General features: G+C 34.2%; 2 protein-coding genes across 4 annotated transcripts in view; one reads left to right on the plus strand and one right to left on the minus strand.

The window, feature by feature from the left end:
* LOC134527580 (inositol-trisphosphate 3-kinase homolog) overlaps positions 1-21,148 on the minus strand; it is a 533,915-nt gene that overhangs the window by 407,846 nt on the left and 104,921 nt on the right. The window lies entirely within an intron of this gene.
* LOC134527579 (uncharacterized) lies at positions 14,562-18,429 on the plus strand. The gene is made up of 2 exons (XM_063360381.1): positions 14,562-15,002; positions 17,449-18,429. Exons 1-2 carry the CDS (start codon positions 14,828-14,830, stop codon positions 18,219-18,221), a joined length of 948 nt encoding a protein of 315 aa, XP_063216451.1. The 5' UTR covers positions 14,562-14,827; the 3' UTR covers positions 18,222-18,429.

Below are 21,148 nucleotides of genomic sequence, written 5' to 3' on the forward strand. Positions count from 1 at the left end.
TATGCCTGGCATCTTAAAATTATCAGAATTTTCATGATTTTAAAAGGTTAAATAAAATAAAATAAAATAAATTTCTGAAAGAATTTTATATCACACCACCCAGTAGCCAAAAGCATTTACTTTAAACAAAAAAAAAATAAGTAATTTATTCTATTTGGTTTTCCTAATCCATCGTGCACAAAAAAAGGTGAAATTCAACTTTACCAGATAATAATGTAAAAAGTATGCACCATATTTGTTCTTCACTTTGTTGAAGTTCGGTCACTCAAAAAGTCCAGAAATTTAACGTGTCAAGCGTAAAAGTAAAATAATTACCCGGAAGGGGACAAACAATCCCTGCTGGCGACCCAACAAGTACATTTCTTTCATTTATGTAACTTTAAAGAAAAACAAAAAACATATCACGAAATATTTTTGTTTGTGTGAGGATCTGCTGCATACGCTCGTCATGAAATGATAGAATGGTAAGAGAGCGGACTCACACTCCAGAGGGCTCGGGTTCAGTCCTGGTTTCAGCAAGTTTCCTAACGTCAGTCCAGGCGAATGCTGGGACGGTTCTTCACAGATCACGGCCCATCCTTCCCCGCTACACCCTGGTCTGTGCAACTGCTTCTTAGCGCCTCTAACGACCTCTCGCTGTGGACGAGACGTTAACTACTAATTATAATGAAATATGCAATGGCTTCAAAATAAAATTTTCTCGAATTCGAATCGCAAGGATTACCTAGAATCCACCCCTCCAGTCTGAATCTAGGTTAATAATGAATCCAAAATAAATAAAAAGAAACTATGGGTTTAAAACAACCTTCAAATGTTAGTTTAGGCGTAAAAACCTTAAAATTTTAGTTTCTTTAAGTGTTTCCTGAATAAATAAATGTCGTAATTTTATTTACAGACTTATATATTAAAATTTAAATATCTTGGGGAATAGTAGACTAATATAAGTTACGAAAAAATTTAACCTAGTAAATTTCAGAATATCAGTGTTAAATGTTTAAATTTGTTAATTTGTTCAAACATTTTTCTTAAAATAAATCTCTAGGGATATCTAATCTTTTAAATACCAGAGATTTGACTAGTTCCACTGGCTCACCCATGAGAAAATAAAAACTATCCAATCAAAAGAAACCAGCTCTCAACTCCTCATGTTGATCTCGAGCGGCAATGTCGCGGCCAAGATGGCGCTGGGGCGTGTGCACGGAGCCAAATGTCAGTCTGCGGGATAAAAACCCCCTCGGCCTCATGCGGCAGGCCGGCTGGGCCGCGGGCGAGGCTGTGTCGGGAGTGACACGGGCCGGGACGAGCTCCAGCTGTGCACGGGAGCTGTTCTCCCCGCCCGCGGACCATACCCGTGCTTGTCGCAGCCTCGGAGCGCGGCCGGCGCGGGCGGGAACACCGCTGTGAGGCAGCGTGCACCCGTATATGTTCCAGAAAGATGCTAGAAATATTCGCATGTCAAATGAAACTTTGTCATAATGAAACCATCCTGAAAAATATTTTGTATACTTAAATAATATCAATATTAAATACTCACAACCTATAATATTCGCAGTTAAACAATTTTTATTACATTTATGAGATAACATCCAAAGGTTATAGGGCTGTGTGTGTCACAAAATGCCAAGTGCATGGTGTCAATGAACAAAACATGTACCTAGCTAATACCTGGTTGAAATTTCGTCAGTGCATTACACATTTTAATTTTTTATATACTTCACTATTGCATCATAGTTATTGTAACATATGCAAAAATGTTATTATTAATTGTTTTTATTGTTATGATTTTTAAATAAATTATAATGCATATTTCTGCCCGTTTGTTCTGTTATTTCATACTACACAGTTAGGCCTACCAAAATATTTAAAACTTTAAATTAAAATAAATAATAAGAACACAAGTAAGTTTAAAATGTATATAAACGTATATTAACTTTGCAACAAAGACATTTACAAGAAATGAATGTCCATATATTATTGCTTTTTAAACGAACACTGGACTGCAAACTTGTTGAATGTAAATTCCAGGTATTTTTTTTACTTAGGATTTTATTTTATGAAGAAGACTTCACTTATCTTAAACTTTGGTTGTTTTTTGTTTATGACTTGTATACATCACAAGTATCCCAAGTTAAATTAAACACAAATTCCGTTGCATACTTCTGAAATAATTTTATATGCCTACATTTTTATATATTTTCATCGAGGAAAACTTCATCTCATTAAATTGAGGGTTGGGCTTTTTTTTCAATCTAGTTTCATTTAAATTACATTATTTTTTTGCAAGTGAAGTGTAGAAAACATATCTAAAATATAACTCCACAGGAAATATTTTTTAGAATCAATAGTTTACATTCTTTTCATTATTTGATTAAATTGACAGCAACATATTTATTTCTACCCATTTATACAGCTCCTATACTGCATAAAATTCATTTACGAAATCAAACAAATTTACATCAACATTTAACAATATGTTTTCTTGATTTGGCTTTGGTTGCATACCAACGTGCTTGTAAAAGCAAAATAATTATTGCTGTGTCAAAAGAGAGGTTTTATGTTAAACATGTGTTAACAAGCTTTGTCCTGATGAAGCTCTATACGTGGTACAACATCAATGAATGATAGTTGCAGTGAAAACTTCAGAAGCGATATCGGCATGGTTTTAATAACATTGAAGCTTACAGAAATCTATCGAAATAAGATATTTTGAGATCTAAATAATTAGATTTTCAATTTCGCAACTAGGTAATTCAATTCTTATACCACCTATACTAAATTATTTTACTCAAAGTAAAATTAGTCTAATAAAAGGAAATATCGACTATCTTTAATAAGCATCGTTTACATAATACTACTTGTAGGTTACCGCCCTACACGATGTTTAATTTCTGCCATATCTTCTGTGATACCAATTGGATTGCAAAGGGGGAGAAAAGAAGGTAAGTAACGTTTTGAATTTAAAAAAAAAATCATATCTCCGAAAAATATCAAGCGACAAATAGTAATTGAGCATGAATAACTTAAATAATTAGGTAGGGTGCTTTTACCATTTTGTTTTTCGAAATTCGACACCGAAGGTACTGAAACAGGAGTATTTAAAGCAATAAATAATATCTCCAAACAAATTAAGATGGACGTAAGAAACTGATCAAGATTAACTTACCTACTTTACATAATTTCATAAAGTGTTTTCTACCCTTACAATTTTTCCATATTCGACCGGGAAATGGGTGATAAGGCAGACAGTTTCATTGTACTATAGAATTAATGTTTCAGAAGTTAATCAAACGGAATGTATATTATTTGGTTTGATTTATGAGCATAAAAAATATATCAATTTATTTACTACTTTCTGAAATCCTACTTCTAAAGGGGTGGAAAGGTTGTAAATATGGTTTTAAAAATTATATATATATATAAACAGATCCAATAAAACTTAATTTAAGATATGAGCAATTATTAAAAAACATACCCTTAGCTACATACTTTTATTCAACGTTTTCCGTAATATCATCTCTTAAATTGTAACAGGGATACATACAACTATTTTTTTTTAAAATAAGAAATCTACTAAATCAGTATTGGCAAAATAAATTTAAATTATAAAATAATGTATGTTTATTATAAATATTCTGAATTTAACAGATGAGTTTTGTTTCATTAGGTCAACGGATATTGTCGTATTTACTAAATCTTTAGTTCTGAATGTTTACTAAGGATTCCTTGCGGGAGAAGAGAGGGGTGAAAATTTATGGAAATATTTTGATTATTAATGAGCAACTACTTATTAACTAATAGTTAAGATAGTAAATGTTATACGTGACGCGATTGTCTAATTGTCTATTCTGAAGAAAGCTGTAGCAAAAATTAATAAAAAAAGTAAATGTAAACGATGGCATACTCTTAATTAAAATTAAATAAGCGCGTGTATCATAATGTTCTAACCTGGCTACCTCATAAAATTGAAATGTTAGTGTATTTTCATCAAAGTAAAATATTTCCGCGAATACACTTAAATGGGAGGTATAAAATCAGGTTCATAATCTAAACTAAATAGTAAACAGACTTATTATTTATCACCTTAGAAAATATAAATATTCAACGGGTTTGTTGTGAATTATATCTCAAATAGGCACACAGGTGACATTTTTTATTCTTTTTATTTAGTAAAAACGTTTTAATCATTCAAATACTTTTCTTTAAATAGTAAAATATAAAAAAAAATAGCCTGAAAGTGCGGGAGCGAAGCTGCGGGTTGTAAGCTAGCAGGATAATATTTGATTCCACAAATTCTTACTAACCACGCAAAACGTGTCACAACGCTGTCGTAAAATTAATAATTTCATTTAAATAATTGAGAGCAACTCCTTCATTTCAGAGAAAAAAGTTTTGCGAAGATTGTACACATTTGTTCAATCAAAAATTAGCCAGACGCGTTGTGGTCTATAAATAATACTTTATTTATTATTAGTTTTAATAAACCTGTTAAGCTTCAACTTAAAACGCGTACACCATTACTATACATTTTTTTAGTTCTTTTACAAGGATAGTCCATGGAAACTCAGTTGCCAACGAGATCACGTGTAACATTTCAAGGCAGAACTTTATACCATTTGCAAGTTTACAAAGCTCTGCCTTGCAGTCACTTGTAAAACTGCAAGGCAGAGCTCTTTTTATAGATTAAATATGTTTTTAACTTTTTGACGTTTAACATCAAAGCTGTCATTATAAGGAATTTGGTAGGAGTAAATTCATAAACGGAACATAATTCCATTGAAACGGAAATGCGTGAACACGTTGCTACCATCTGTAGAGTCTCAAAAATCTCGAAACGAGGCGAACCCTATTGATTATCCGTATATATTGCTTTCGTGAACATAGCAAAATTTACACAGCGCATAGGTATTAGCAAATAAAATTTTATAAGTGTACAACTATCAAAGATAGTTTATGTTAAAATTTATAGTCATAAAAATAAATTCATAATAACAATTTAAAAAATACGCATTACAATTTTCACAATCCTTAGTTAACATGTGAAATGTACTGTAGAGATGGCGTAGCGTTCGTCATACTGTAGTGACACAATAAATTGTTAGGCTACATATATTCGACGATATGAAAAAAAAAACCGAGTTTAAAGTTTTACTATTTAATCTGAAATGTTGAATTAGTTCAATAAGGTTAAAGTTTGTTTGTAAGAACAGGAAGTATTTACATACTAATTTCAGTCTTTTTGTAAAATATACAAACATATACTTAGTGTCATAATATATGTTTTAAATTATTAAAGTTAATATTTTATTTAAAAGAATTTTACGTCAAATTTTGTGTTCGAGTTTCATATTATAAGTGTATTAACAACACGCGGACACATTATTTTTTCAAGTCTTTTTCGCTTTTATAGAAGCCGTTTTATTATATAGTTTAAAATTTGGGTCTGCAAAAGGAATGATTCGATAGTCGACGTAACTGCTCCAGCAGCGTATTCTATGTGTGATTCGCGTCAAGAAATGTAGTTGAAACACAATTTGCGTATACTTATCAAACTCGGAATTATTTCTAGAATTCTACGTTCAATTTCGTGTCCGAATTTCGTATTACAGGTGTATTTCCAACGTGAGGACAAGTGAATTTGCTCGTTAACAAGGTCACATGTTACCCATCTCTGGCGAGTACAGAAAGACTCGCTCAATTTTTTTTTGTGACGAACGTGCAGCTAAAGTTTGTCGTTCAGTCAGGCTCAAAAATATATACATAAATGTATACATACATAGTTTAAGAATAACCAACTCAGACGTGTTATTCGCCCAATTACTTGTAGTGAGTGACCCCAGACGCTACTGTAAGTTATAAAAATGGTCTTGTGTGGCTTATTACAAAAAGCTTAAAGCATGTAGCACTTGTGTATCCGGATATAAAATAAATAAAATATAATCAAATAATATGTTGTGTTACATTCGTTTAAAATATTCTCGATAAAAATATAATGGCACATATGATGCAAAAAAAAATTTTTGGGTTTAGGCTCAACATATGAATGCGTAAGTATGTTCTCATCATAATCTTGGAGGCCACAGCCAACCCTTCGGTCTTCCTTACGTACTCACAGGGAGAATCAATTGGTGGTAACTCAAATAGCCGCATATGTACCCAAGTAGTGTTTAAAATAGATACAACTGATACGCTACTACAGCTAGCTAGCTCTTTTTCTAAATTCATAGAGAGAATTAATACTTATAATTAAATAATAGTTTAAATATTTATGACCAAATTAAATGTATGAATTAAAAACAGATTCTATAAAATATAATATATTTAATATAGATATAATATCGAAAATTTTAAAAATTATTTAATATTGTTTGTTAAATGTAGATTTTATACAACAGGTACAATATAGTCCACACTATACAAAAGAACTAATTTAACAACGAAAGAAAAGCCTTTCAGCTTTCTGAAACTGTATCAAGAATCTTGACAATAAACGAGTCTTGAGGCGTTTGTTATTATTAATACTCTACTATGCAAGACTAATAATTAACTAGTGCCTCCCTTCGAGCTTAAAAATACCACTGTTAATAATTCTATCGTAACCACTGATGGAATATATTAAATACAGAAATTCAATATATTCAATCAGTTAAAACGTATTATTTTATTGGAAAATGGAAAATGTAATGTAGCTTCTAATAATAAATACAAAAAATAGAGAATATATAATTATTTGCTAGAATTTTTGTAAATGTTTATTTTATTCAGAATATCACCTGGTTATGCGATGATTATTATAAAAAAAAACCTAGCGGGTATCGAAACCGAACCCGCAGATTATCAGCACATGCATTTTACTACTACACCACACCAGTGACTTTTCATTAAAAGAAAAAAAAATCTGTTAAATAGTATCTTTGCTAGATTAAAACTTTAACACTTGCGGCAAAGTTACACGTTATTGCTATGTATTCAAACCCTACAAAGCTTCCAAATAAAATAAAAACTCTAAACTTTACCCGAAGTTTAAAACTAAACTTTTTTTTAACTTATTTTATATTAAACTCCCATTTAATCCATGATAATGAAGGGGACACATACTACTAGCGCCATTAGTTCGCGGCCGCCGCGAGCTTCAAGGTGCCGACGAAGAATGAATGTAAGTTGTCAGATCTATCTGTATGAATATGACCGTAATCGTCACGCACGTTCGACCACGTTACTTCATAGATGACAGTGTAGTCCGTGATTGTATGGTGGTACAGAAAAACAACATTGAGTTTCCACTCCTTCACATGTATGGTCGTTGGGCAGAATAACGGACGGTCGGCCTTAAGGGGCCTCCCTAGTAGCTTCAGAAGTTAGCGGAACACTATGTTTTTTAAATAATGATGGGACTTTATTGATCGACACTACGAATCTGAAAATTTTTCACCCACGAGAAGATACTACACGAACTGTCTGTATACTTTTACATTTATGTTTTTTTTTATCAAAATATGAAATAAAAAATCACCAACTTGTCCAACTTTGGGGCCATTTTATACTGCTTAGGAGAATGACAGAAAAAAAGTACAAGTCTAGAAAAAAATGTAATTTTTTTCTGAAGAAATTCATGTATTTAAAACATATAGTCATCGCTTTGAATTCCGAGATATCTTTTTCGCAATTTCTGCAAATCTTGAAAGTTTTCCACCGTCTCGTGCTGCCGCTTCGGCGAAGCCAGCTCGCAGCCACAGCACAGGTAGCGTGGTGGTGGACCCTGGCCCGGGGGGGAGGCAGGCTACCTGTGTGTGCGTGCGTGCGTGAGAGGGAGACAACCCACAACCGGCACCGGTAAAAGATAATCCCATGACCGAAAGAAATTCTCAGAATTGCTTTTAGTGTGCCTCGCCACAGTACCATGTGCTCGACTTACTCTGTGACTATATTCGTGTATCTCTAAAACATTGCTTTTGTTTAAACTACAAATATCGTAAAGCTTACCATACTAGATCATGTATTACGAAATAAAGTATTGAAACTAATCAATCAACACATTGAAAGTTGTCCTACAAACTATTTATTGGTGGCTTTACAGTCTCGCTAGCTAATTCGACAAAAATTTTATTTAACTTTTAACATGAACATACACTTCAGTGTTTTCCTTCTATTTTTAATAAATATTCAAAAAACAATTATTATACTACCAAATATTTTTTTTAATTATTTTAGTTTTCCAAAATGATCTTACACATCTTACAACGCTGAAGAAAAATTTATACTGGTATTAACCAAATGGTTAACTATTTACAAAAGTTTTCATACTTAAAAATGTAGGTTTATATAAAATGTATCTTAAACTAAAAGAAAAATCATATTTTGAAAACTAAATGTTATTTTTCTATGCTTTTTGGTTATATAGATATCTGATGGTCTTCTCTGTTTTAAAAATGTTCATGGAATGATAAATAAAAAATAAAAACAAGGGAAGATCTATATTAAATAAGCTGGTCAGGAGTATATATATGTTCCTCCTGGCGCAGGAGTCACGAGGAGTATTGAAGATGAGGTCAGTGACCGATCGCTCACATATGTAATTATGGATGGTACGTTATTAATTACAAAATTCAAAAACCATTTGGAAGTTAAAAAGTATAAATAGTGGCAATGTTTAATGAAGATGACGTAAATTTTCAGATAAACTTATTTCTACAGCTCGATTAATTAATAAGGACAGGAAATAAATTTTTTACAGCAATTATACAAAATTATTAAAATTTTACAAACCACAATTAATTTATCCAAAAACAAAAATTAAGTAAATATTGCCCATACATTACAACATCCATGAAAGAACCTTGCAAATTATTTTTTTTAGATGCATTATTTTGCATTCAAGTTCTTTTTGTTTAATACTTCACCTACTTATAATTGTTACATATTTGGCACATGGTCCGTCACGCCCAATTAAAGGGCCTGAATTAATAGAACGCGTTTCTAATCAAATTTCACGCCTGTTACTTTACCTGCAACCCGGAGCAGTGTGACATAAATTATTGTACACTCGTGACGTTGGCAATCAACTTAAATATTTATGAGTTAAAACAAAACATAACTATAACGGATAGTAAAAAAAAAATGTAAAATTTTGAAATCTTGTTATGTTTTTATATAGTACACAAAGCAGTTAAACCATAAATTATTTGTTGTTGGAAAAAAAATCCGTAATCTTTCATGCTTTTTTCCTTGATTTTTATTTCCAGATATTTTCGTTCTAGAAAAAAAATTAAGGTAGCCTTATTCCAAATTTGTTATGATAGACGTTTGTTAACTAAGAATATAAATTCGCTTTACAACCACAGCTTGTACACAAGTCGTAAAAAAACATGGGTTCTACTTACAGGCCGTATTGAACTTATTAGGTTTATGACAAACACAACAGCAATAAACATATGGCTGAGTCTGCTTCCATTTACACTTTTTTTTAAGCTATCACTTTTAAAGCGGGTAAAGTGTACCTATCAAGTAGCTTAGCATTACCCAAAGTGAATGTCGTGCTCCAGAAAATGTTCGAACTATGTAATATTTGCATCACTGTTGCGTTACAGACCTGCAACTTTTTTCAGTGCGCGATGTCACTCTTATGTAAAAATATGTCGTGTTTAGCGCAAACGTGTTCGAATGAATCCACATCGAGCTGCCAAAGAATACCTATCGATGTCGGCAACCTACATAAGTATACAAACCATCGTTTACAAGTGTATTCATACGTAAGTACATAACTGGCGGCGGGCCATGATGCAGTTGGTTCTTCGCGTACAGTCCACTGACGGGATAAGAAGCGTCAAAGATCTTATATGGCTATTCTGTAAACTTGTATGTAATTTCACTGCCTGCTTTAGACAAACAACATCCATTACTTTCAGCTTTGGCTTGAAAAGAATTACTCCGGCCGGCTTTCTTATAAGACTTATTTCAGCTCCTCGTACGACCAGTGTGTATAATTTGTCCGCGGCCTTATCTTTGGGTGAAAGTTATTTGGAAGGGAAGTTGTGTTGGTAATGTTATTGTTCATCATGTATTACATAACAATTCGACTTAGATACGCACATGTGTTTTTAAAATATAGGTATGTTTAATAACTTGCAATACAAAGTACCCATGTGTTGAATTTCATGTATTGAATTTTTTATTACATTATGTACGAACATAATAATTACAATATTTCATAAGAAATTTTTAACACTTTTTACAAAGCACTCTCTAATTTCTTCCACACCTCATGGTTAACCTTACTATTTTATTTCATGTTTCAGTTGATTTGAACTGTTTGGAATCATAATATGACGGACAATGTAGAATATTAGTTTCAGTAAATTTTATGAGAGGATTTACTTATTACATTAAATATACCTCAATTTTTACCTCAAAGGAAAAAGTTGCATATCATTAAATGATAAATATTTGTTTCCCTTTAATATAGTTTATGAACATAACTTATTGTGATAATAGGCCTACCTATTAGTTAAATTGTGTTTTTGCAATGCTCTCCTATTGCAGTAAAATTCTTGGGCAAATTGAATAGCATATAGTCGATCTTTAACATAAGCTTTAGAATACATAAACGTAATAAATTATGTTCTCGTGATTTTAACAATTAAATATTTCTTCGCATGAAAAAATTAATTAACTAAAAAAATATTTCAGTAAATTTATACTCAAGGACTAAAAACGTTTATTTTAGTTTTAAAAAATATTGTATGTATGTATACTTTTCTGAAAAAAATATATTCAAGAAAACAAATTTTCTTCTTTTTTATTTTGATCTTGAACTTACTTGACAAGCAATATTGAACTTCAACTTTATACTTTCGGTATAGCACTTTTCGATTTATTCTTCTTCAAACGGGAATTAAATGTAATGAATAAATAGCATTTTCCTCTATAATTATTGCAGCCGCATACTGAAAAGTTTAACTTTCCTTTATTTGCATGACGCGGAACTCCTAACTAGACAAAACGTTTGTTATTTATTTTGAACGTAATATTTATGTTTCCTTTCGAACTTAAATGAAACTCTTAACATTTAATTTCATCAAAAGTTATACAATATAAGTATCAAGTTAAAATATTTTTAAGTGAAGTTGTGGCTATTTTGTTGTTGAAAATGACACTCTGAAGTTTGAATGAAAGTGAGAAATGATAAAATTATATTTGTAGTTAAAAAAAGATAATTCATTTCAAATTCAATCTTTTGTACATGCATATTGCCAAATAAATTCCAAAATATATTAAATTCTATGCATTTGAATCTATTAGTATATTCTGCAGCATTAATTCCTATAAGCAAATACTTATTACGTACAATGTACTTTTAGTCCTGTCGTATAGTTATACAAAATGTTTTATCAAAATTATTGTTTCGTCTATGCGGTTATGGTTGAAAAAGAAAAAAAAGTAATTTATATTATTTTTAAATTCGGTTGTTAGTAAGAACACGTATTTAGTGTAATATGACATACATTACTATCGATAACTCTATTTTAGATTTATCTGTCTATGTTATAGGTATTTCAACTTGATTCTTTTTCTTCGGCTTATGACAGCAGCAAATTTTGTTTTATCGCATATGTAATGTTTTTATGTTTTGCATATTATAATTAATGAGTTATTATTTGTTAGCGGGTGAGGCTTTTTCACAAATGGACGCGTTCTTGGCGGCTAGCAGGTAGGACGCGTGTATTACGCAGGCTGGATAGGGAAGTACGACTGCGGGCGAGCTCCATGATAGAAGCAACGGGAGTAGTAGCACTCGGCTATTTGTATAGGTTGGGATAGCTGTGCGAATGGTAGAACAGACCACGGGTCTATGGTGAGGAAAAAGGTCCCAAGCTCGACATCCCGACGATGAGACCGTTTACGAACTGTCGATGGATCATCAGGAAAGTCAACAACTTGTTCAGAAACTTGAGTCCCTCTTTCAAAATTCAGTTTAATACCTGGAGATGACTATATTCGATGTTCTACCAAGCGAAGCAAACTCTTAATTCATTACTAGTTGATGTTTAATATTGTGACGCAAAATAAAATTGTGAATTAGCTTACTTTGCTCATGCCAGGTTTTACAAGATTGGTCAAAGTTAATTAAATGAATAAAAATTGTGTCCCTTTGCTGCTGGCTACCCGCAAGAAATTATCATGGTGAATAATAGATAATAATTTTAAGTCGACATGGAATATTATATGATTTTTATGGGATTGTGTTTTGGTAATGGTGTGTGTATTTATAAGAAACTGTCTTGTGTATTTTATTACATTCACTTCACGAAACGAATTGTCTGAACGTAATGTTATTGTTTGTTTGTTTCAATATTTCGTTTTATTGAACAATAATACATAGTTTGCCGCTTCGAGCGACTACAGAAATGACAATACAATTAGTTTACAGTGTTCCAAACATTTTAGTTTCCTCTACTGTACATGGGGCGAATATGTCTTATGTTATGTTTACTGAAACAATATCATTATACATGCTAAGTGAGATGTTGCGATTGAGTAGAAGCGAAAATATGTCTTAAAACCCTGGTAATGCTATGAATTCTATTCATTAGTTTACTCGGTGATCCGCAGGGTCTGTTGTTATGACTGAATACATGTGCACTTCCTCTATGTAGCGTGGCTTCATTGAGATGAAAGCATAGCTCACGTTGATGAAATACTTATTAATTAAAAAATATAAATGTTATTTTATGCTTCAATTTCTGTTAGTGTCGTACACAGATTTAAAATGTAATGCAGAGTTCCTTAGTTTTATGTATATCGAAATTTGCTCATGTGTAGAGTAGTTATTAAAAGCATAAAAAACATTTATGACGAATTGTTGTGTATTATTTCCATTAGGCGTAACCATGAAAATAGTTAAGATTTTATCATTATGTGAAACCTACATTAGAAATGTTGGCGTTTAAATATTTATAAAAGCGTGTGAACTCTTAAAGCGCTATTTATCTATTTAGGAAGTAGGTAGTTTCTTTGATTTTAGAAGGGTTTTTTTAACAAACAACAAAATTAATTCAAAAATTTGAACTACTGCAAGCAAAAAATACTTTATTCAATTTTTATTTTAAAATTAGCCTTATATTCTACCTTGCTTACACTTTATTATCGAAAAGGATTTTTTTTGACAGAGATGAATACCGTAAATTAATACACAAAACAAACATGTTTTCGTATGATACAATAACAGCTAGTGACAGTGACGAAACCAAAATTATTTTGATAGTTTGTATAGAAAATCCCCAACAGTAGTGGTGGTATATGTAGGGATTTCGTTGTAGATGGGTACTATTTCACAATAAAAAGGAGTTATCGTCAATTATCAAAGCAGCCATGTTTCGTATCTTCTTTGACAGCCTAAATACAGCACCAAATGACGTACTTGGCTAAAAATTCATTCCAGCTGCATGTGTACATTCCGAGAGGAGGGGAGAATCTCAGGGTGGCCCGAACCTCCCTAAAATAAAAAAAAGCCCATCGGAGGGGGCCCGCTTGGATTTGCAAAATCTTCACGTTATCGCGCGGGCCTCAAGGGAATCCTACAGATTTTCGCCCGTGATTCCAGCTATACATTTCACTGACACCTTGAGCACAACAGTCAGTGCACACTGAGTTCTTACATACCACCCGCACTTGTCTTCGATAAAATCTGAACTCAGGTGGATTCAGCATGACTGACTAAGCCTGCAGTCTGAATCCACCTGTAGGCCGCTGTTGCAACAGCTAAGAAATTTACACTGCTCGTAAACAGTCTGTATGTAACTCGGAACGGGATTCCAGTTCATTCGTGTATATTTTTTCATCATATTATGCAACGTTAAAGTCATTAAAAAATATTAAAAAAATAAAATGCTAAACATGTAATAAGTGCCATAAAATAATAATATGCTGTAATATTTAGTGTAACTAAATACGACGTGAACCCTAGAATACAAAGTTGACGATGTGTCGTTGGTGGGATCACTTGTTTGTTCCTGACATTTTTTTCTCTACAGAATTTTAAAGTGAGTTTGACATGCACTTTTTCTTCAGGAAGTAAGTTAAAAATTTGTTTGTCGTTATTGCGATTTCAAAAGTTGATTTGTGTCTAAGAGTAAAAATATTTAATATTATTTTCATCATTTTATTCCCAGTTTTATTACTCAATCTATTAGTAGGACGTGATTTCTCGTCGCGGTGCGGAAGACTTTTATGAATGAAAGCATAATGTTCGTGCAAAACCATTCATCACACAAATGTCAGTTCTAAAGTATAACGTTGTAAATTTTTTTTTAATTATAACAATTTTTACAATTTTTTTTCTGAAAACACAAGCTAACGCATCAATTTTTGGTGACAATTTTTTGTAATGTATGTAAATCTATTAATTATGTAGAACATAATTAAAAAATAAAAATAAATGTTTTAAACAGAATTGACGATTGTTTGCATTTAATGGATATGGACTGGATCGCAACACTAATTTAATGTTTCAAGTTAATAAACACTGTCAGGAAGCAAGCAAGGCAATATGAGAACATTATGGGCCCTGACACACGAGCGACCGAGTCGCGCGACTGAGACGCGCGACTCGGTCGCCGGGAAATCGCTTGCCATAAGATAGCATGGGCGTGGGTGAGAACCTGGCACACGGGCGACTGAGCGCGTCTCCATCGCGCGTCTGTCGCCAGCAGACGCGAATCCCCGCGACAGATCGCGGCGACCAGTCGTGCGGGAGCCTTGCACACGGGCGACTTTTAGCCGCGCGTCCGAGCGACTGTCGGTCAGTATCTGGTTGTATGTGCTGGCGAGGAAGATGGCGTTCGATTGTGACCGTTTTATAATCGAAATAGAATCAAGGCCAGCTATTTGGGATTCCAGATGTGATGAGTATGCTAACAAATGCAAAAAGGGAAAGGCATGGGAAGAGGTGTGCGATATGTTCGTTGAGAACTTCAAAGCCATGGATAGCGTCCATAAAAATAAAGCAGGTAAGTGTAATTTATAAATATAAGTGGTTAGTGGTGATCTGAATATTTCGTGCAGCCCTGCATTCACTTTATTTGTTTCAAATGTATTATAAACATAATTGTTCTACGTGAAGCCTATTTACTAGACAGAGTATTGCAATAATTTTATAAAACTTATAAAACGAATATAATATTTTTTTTCATTATTCCTTTATAGAAACGTTACTACGTTTTTAAATGATTTACAATCGTGAAGATTACTGTTCAAAATATTTACATTATTGTCGAAACTGTTTGGATGTGCCCGCTGCATTTTCGTATCGGGTGTTCTCTTCAAACGTCCGTTTAAGTATTCATATTACCACGAACCACCTGATATTGGCAATAATTACAACACATGTGAAATATTGTATAGTTAATATATCTCTTAACAACAAACAGGTGTGAAATTTTAACAGTTCGTGTTATTCTTCCCTCATAAAATACAAAACCACTGTGCGTGCATGTGAGTCATTGCCAATGTAAATAAATTAGCTATTAATGGAAGGGTTTGTTTTCAAATTACATTGCAGTATTTTGCTTCTACGCGGAATTCATTGTAACTTACGCTTATGTCTAATGTTTACGATAAACATAGAAATACAAGTAAAATACGATATAATATTGTTACGAACGTGGGAACGATAGGGTTCGAAAGGATAGCCCCTTTTTTTAATTAATTATCACTATTTTTATTGGTGCTACTATTTACAGTTTTATTTACAAGTTATCCTGGCTTGATATAGGCTCGAAATAAAGAAAGTCTCTCTCAGTCCGTCACAGTCTTACCGCAGCCACAGATCGCCGTAAAGTGTCCGCCGATGTCACACAGGGCACTTGCTGGCTTCGCCGATGTTATACACTCTCTTCCCAGAAGTCGCCCGGTCTTCGCCGCCTCGTCGCACAGGTCTTCGCCTCTCCACACTGCGCCAGACGCGCCACACAATTATCTGCTCTGATGCAACCGCCCCCTGCTGATATAGAGGTCGGCCTTACATTTAGAACCTTCGAGATGCTCTTTGACATTGCGCAACTAGGGACGTCCAGGATTACGTGCTGGGGCCGGCGACGATGTCGGAGAACATTCAAGAACCGTTCCATTGACCGACCAGGTGCAGCCAGGTCATTAGCGCAGGCAGGGCGAGGGTGAAGGGGGGGCAGGCAGGCCGCGTGTCATCAAGATAAAGATAAGGCACGCGCGGCGCTAATCTGTTTCCGAGAAGAGCATCGCTCCGTCCCCACTGCGACTGGGCTTGCACGTAACAATATAATTAAAAGTAGCGTAACAACTAACATAATTCCAAAGTGAACACATTTTCGCATACGGAAATTTTGTTTTCTCTATATTTTGTTTATGCCACAAAATTCACCATGGCTACTGTCCAATGTAACGGTTATACGGTTATAACTATTACGTTGTTGAATGTGACACCTCTATAAAAGTTAAATTTCACTAGTATTGTTCACTCTTCAAAGCAAAAAATATTGCCATGGCACTGACCCTTGTTCACTAGAAAAGTAATCGGAAAACTTTTCTCGGATTGTTAAAGCTGATCGTGTATTTCCTGGTCGTGTAAGCGGCTCCCCTTCATCTAGTCCCACGACGTTCAGAGTGCTGTCAAATTCAACACCATCCCTTTCTCTAACAAAATTGTGTAAAATACAACATGCTTTCACTATAGTTTCTGCGTTTTCAATTTTCACGTCCAATGGCCTGTGAAAGATACGCCACTTATTTGTAAGTATGCCGAAAGTGCATTCGATGTAACGTCTGGCTCGTGACAGCCTGTAGTTAAATATTTTCTTTTTTTGAGTAAGATTTTTCCCACCATAAGGCCTCTGCATGTGAGTTGAAAGAGCAAATGCTTCGTCACCTACGAAGGTAAAGGGAAGTGGCTCTCCATTTTCAACTATTGGCCTATCACTTGGGATGTTCAACGTATTATCCTTCATCTTCTGAAACAGCTCACTGTTTTTATATATTGCTGAGTCTGATGATTTTCCATAAGAACCAACATCAACAAATAAAAACCTATAATTAGAGTCGCATAATGCTAACAACACCATGGAAAAATATTTCTTGTAGGAAAAATAGGTTGACCCACTTTTAGCAGGTTGAATAAGCCTTACATGCTTGCCATCTATTGCTCCTAAACAGTTTGGGAAATTTGCACGTGTTCCAAAACCGTCAGCAATCTTCAGCCAGTCCTCTTGCATTAACTGCGGGAAACATGCTTCATGTAAAAGCCGCCATATTGTTTCACACACTTCAATAACAATCTTGCGACATGTGGAAATTCCACAACGGAATGTGTAATGCAATTCTGTGAACGAACATCCTGTAGCAAGGTACCTGCAAAAAAAAAAAAAAAAAAAAAACACACACTAAAAATATGCACCTTACATTATTGTTTTTTTTTTTTTTCAGCTGCAGATCTGCAACGGAAATGGAAGAATCTACGTGACTGTTTCAGAAGAGAACTGGCTAAACAGAGGAATTGTAAATCAGGTTCTGCAGCAGATGGCAGGAAACAATATATATATTTCCAGCAGTTAACTTTCCTATTGCCAGTATGCGACACCAAACCTACAACAGAAGAATCTCCAGACTTGCACACGCAAGCCACACCCGCAGCAGCTACATCTACGGCACCTACTTCTCTTAAAAGAAAAAAACCGTCACCAGAAACAGAAGAACTTGAGCTACTTCAGTCGCTTAGAAGAAATATGGAAAAACGACATGCAGGTAGAGAAGAAGAAGACAGTGACAGGCATTTCTTGTTGAGTCTTTTGCCGTACTTCAAACGTCTGCCAGACGATATGAAACTTGAAGTTCAAAGCGACTTTTTAAACACCTTAAGAAGGTACAATCAGGTGTCAATTTCTGGTCATCGATGTCCTTCTCAGACTTCTGTCTACCCTCATTCTTCTCCATCAGTGATCACAGGCCCATCATTTGTTTCGCTTCCATACCCTAGTAGTAATACAAGTACCTCTGGAGTACGCAACCAACAATTTACACCCACCATCAGTCAGTCTTACAACTACGGGTCTCATTCAACTTCAGAAACATCGCAGTTAATGAGTCAACCCCAGCAGCCGCTGCAATGCCACGCCTTATCACCAATGTCACCAGCAGCTTCCTCATCAGTATCTCTCCAGTCTGATACGTCAAGTATTTGTGAAGACTATTTTAACTGATACCTAATAAATTATAAGACATGTGACCTTCATGGAAAGAGCAGTTTCAGTGAATAACAAATAAATATGTTATCTAACAATTTTCTTCTAAATTTATGAAAGAATTTATTTTCGTGTGCAAAACGATAAACATTTATGTGTTGGATCTTTGAGACAATATCGTGTCACGTAATAATAAATGTTACTTATTTGGGGTATGTTCAGAAAATGTTTTTTTTTAATAATATGATAATAAATGCTTCAACTATACCCTTAAAATATATGTAACTGTCTAATTAAATTATAATTTCAGCCGTAGCCAAACACATTTCACTCCTGTGTTCCTTGTACAACTATGAAATGAACTATTTGTCTGCTTATACAAGTGTACCCACCTTAATGTAATTGCAAGTCTCTCTTCAGCAGGGATACTTCTTCTCATACTTGTGTCAACTTTTTCAATGTGAATTTTCAGTACATCCAGAAGATCCGAGAAAGTACTCCGAGACATTCTGAAATAGTTAAAATATTTCGAATTGTCTTCTTTTAGCTCACTCATAATCGTATAAAACTGGCCCCTTGCTAAGCGGTCTGCAGTTATTGGGTGCATCCATAGTACACGTTGCCTGCGACGACGCCGGCGCCGACGGCAACGACGCCTTAGGACAATGCCAAGAACTGTTTCTTCGTCGGTGTCCATATTCACAGTGAAGAGTGTGTCGCGTGAACCTGGCACACGAGCGTCTCGGTCGCGCGGCTGAGTCGCTCTACTCGGTCGCTTGGACGCTCGACTGCAGTCGCGCGTCTCAGTCGCGCGACCGAGACGCTCGTGTGCCAGGGCCCTAAGTCCACACAATGACAACCCTCCCATTATTCCGCCCCCCTCGCTGAAACGCCCTCTCCCCCCTTCCCCGCGGCGCAGGCGACAGGCTCAGGTATATCGCCACGCCCAACCACTGGCATTAGCACGTGGCCAGTGGCCCACCGCGCTAAACATTTTTACTAGGGAGGCCCCTTAATGGGACTCGTCATGCCATCTAGCGCCGTCTCGCGGAAACTGCTTCGCGTAGCGCCGGCTGTTTGGCGCGCACTAGCGAACCAGGGTGGCCAACGTCGCCGAAAATATCACGCTCCAACTCTTCCGTCTCTGCCAAACTCGTGAGAAAATTCCTCAACAACAGGGTGGCAGCACTGGGAGCGACAAGACGCACATCTTCAGCATTCAAGCATGCTTCACAATATGAACGAACATAAAGAACAAATCGTGCGAAATCGGTTCACAGTTGAATTGTTTATTAGTTAATTCTAGCCAATGAAATTTCGCGATGTAGGTAGTGTTAGGAAGTATATATTATTTTAAGTACTATTCTCCCGCAACAGTTGACCAGCAGCCTGTAAACACTATTTTTCATCTCATAGAGGATAATAAGTTTATAACAGGAACATAATTTAAGCATTATTATTAATTTATGTACATTTACCGATATACACTTATCTAAATAATTGCGATTATTGATATTATACAGGAATTTCCTCACCAATGTAATTATTTCGACTTTTTTTTCCACCACATGATATATATACATACATACACACACGAACTTTGCCGATTGAACTGTTTTCGTTAATAATATTCTGGTACTATTCACACCAAGCACTGAAACCCCAGAATTTGAGGCTATTTACAGTAACAAGATTTAGTGAGTATATATCACTACATTCGAAGTGCGTTTGTACGTTGATGTGAGGAATTCGTTTATTGTTTTAATACTCTCGAATCACACATGGAAAAATTGATGTTTTGCGACCACAAATATGGACACCTTCTAGTACATCTCAGCTTGGGTCACTTGAGATGAATGAAATTAAGAACTTTATAGACTTTTGTCTTTCCTGTTCAAGTTTAACATTACGAAATTATGTATCTCACGATTTAATAATACCCTTTTAACAAAATAATGCAATAAAATTAAGTTAGCATTTCAGAACTGTTAATACTGAATTACTACTTGTTTAAAAGCTACTTGTCTTAACAGAATTATCAAAAAATATTTCAGGTAGTGAAAAAGTTTAATAAAAATATCAGATTTAACTACACAGTAAAAGAAAATTATTAATTTAAGTAAGAAAATGTATGTTCAGAATTATAACAATAAGTTTGAACGAATCTGATAAGGGTACATAGTAAGGAACTTAAAATTTTGTAAAACATTTTATAAAATGTTTGTTTGTTCATCAATAATATAAGAAATTTATTTCCTCATATAAAAGGTTAATTTTTCTTGTTCAAGTTAATTGTGATTCTATAATTTAATCGTATTATAAGTAAAATATATAGACTACAGTATGTCTCAAATCCTACTGCGTATGAAATAACCAAATCAATAAACTGAGGTATGTATTTAAATAAATTATAACAATTAGATTTTAAAAAATTAATCTAATTATATTTCTCTTAAAGCTATATTTGCATTTTTTACTAACTGTAACTATAAAAAAAGTACGGTCAGTGCCAGGATTTGAACCACATTCGAAATGTTTTCTCTATTCATGGACTTGAAACCCAGCTCCCTAACAATTACACTACCAAACCTTTAACGAATATTTGTGGAAAATTATTGTATTTCAATAGTGTAATGCCACTTTTTCTTAAATTATTTTTAATGTATTCTGGGTGTCACGAATGTAGAATTAAATTTTCTGATTGTGATACTTACCATCAACCATCATTAAACACATCGTTTTCCACATCCATTGTACCTACTCGTTCTGTGATCGATATGTAAATAAACGTGTCTGTTTAGCACTTGAAAATGTAACCACTGGTCACAAACAAACACTAAACTCATTTAAAATATATATTAAATTGCTTCAGCACTTCATACAGGATTCATTTAAGTTTAAAAATACGAGGTTCACGAGAATCCGCCATTTTCTACATTGCGATC

This window comes from Bacillus rossius, chromosome 1 (genome assembly GCF_032445375.1).
Source record: "Bacillus rossius redtenbacheri isolate Brsri chromosome 1, Brsri_v3, whole genome shotgun sequence".
Taxonomy (NCBI): domain Eukaryota; kingdom Metazoa; phylum Arthropoda; class Insecta; order Phasmatodea; family Bacillidae; genus Bacillus; species Bacillus rossius.

Excerpts from the sequence above, each read along its gene's own strand:
- LOC134527579 (XM_063360381.1), top strand. The coding sequence starts at position 14,828 with ATGGCGTTCGATTGTGACCGTTTTATAATCGAAATAGAATCAAGGCCA. Across the intron at positions 15,003-17,448 it reads CGTCCATAAAAATAAAGCAG|CTGCAGATCTGCAACGGAAA; the intron begins GTAAGTGTAATT and ends TTTTTTTTTCAG.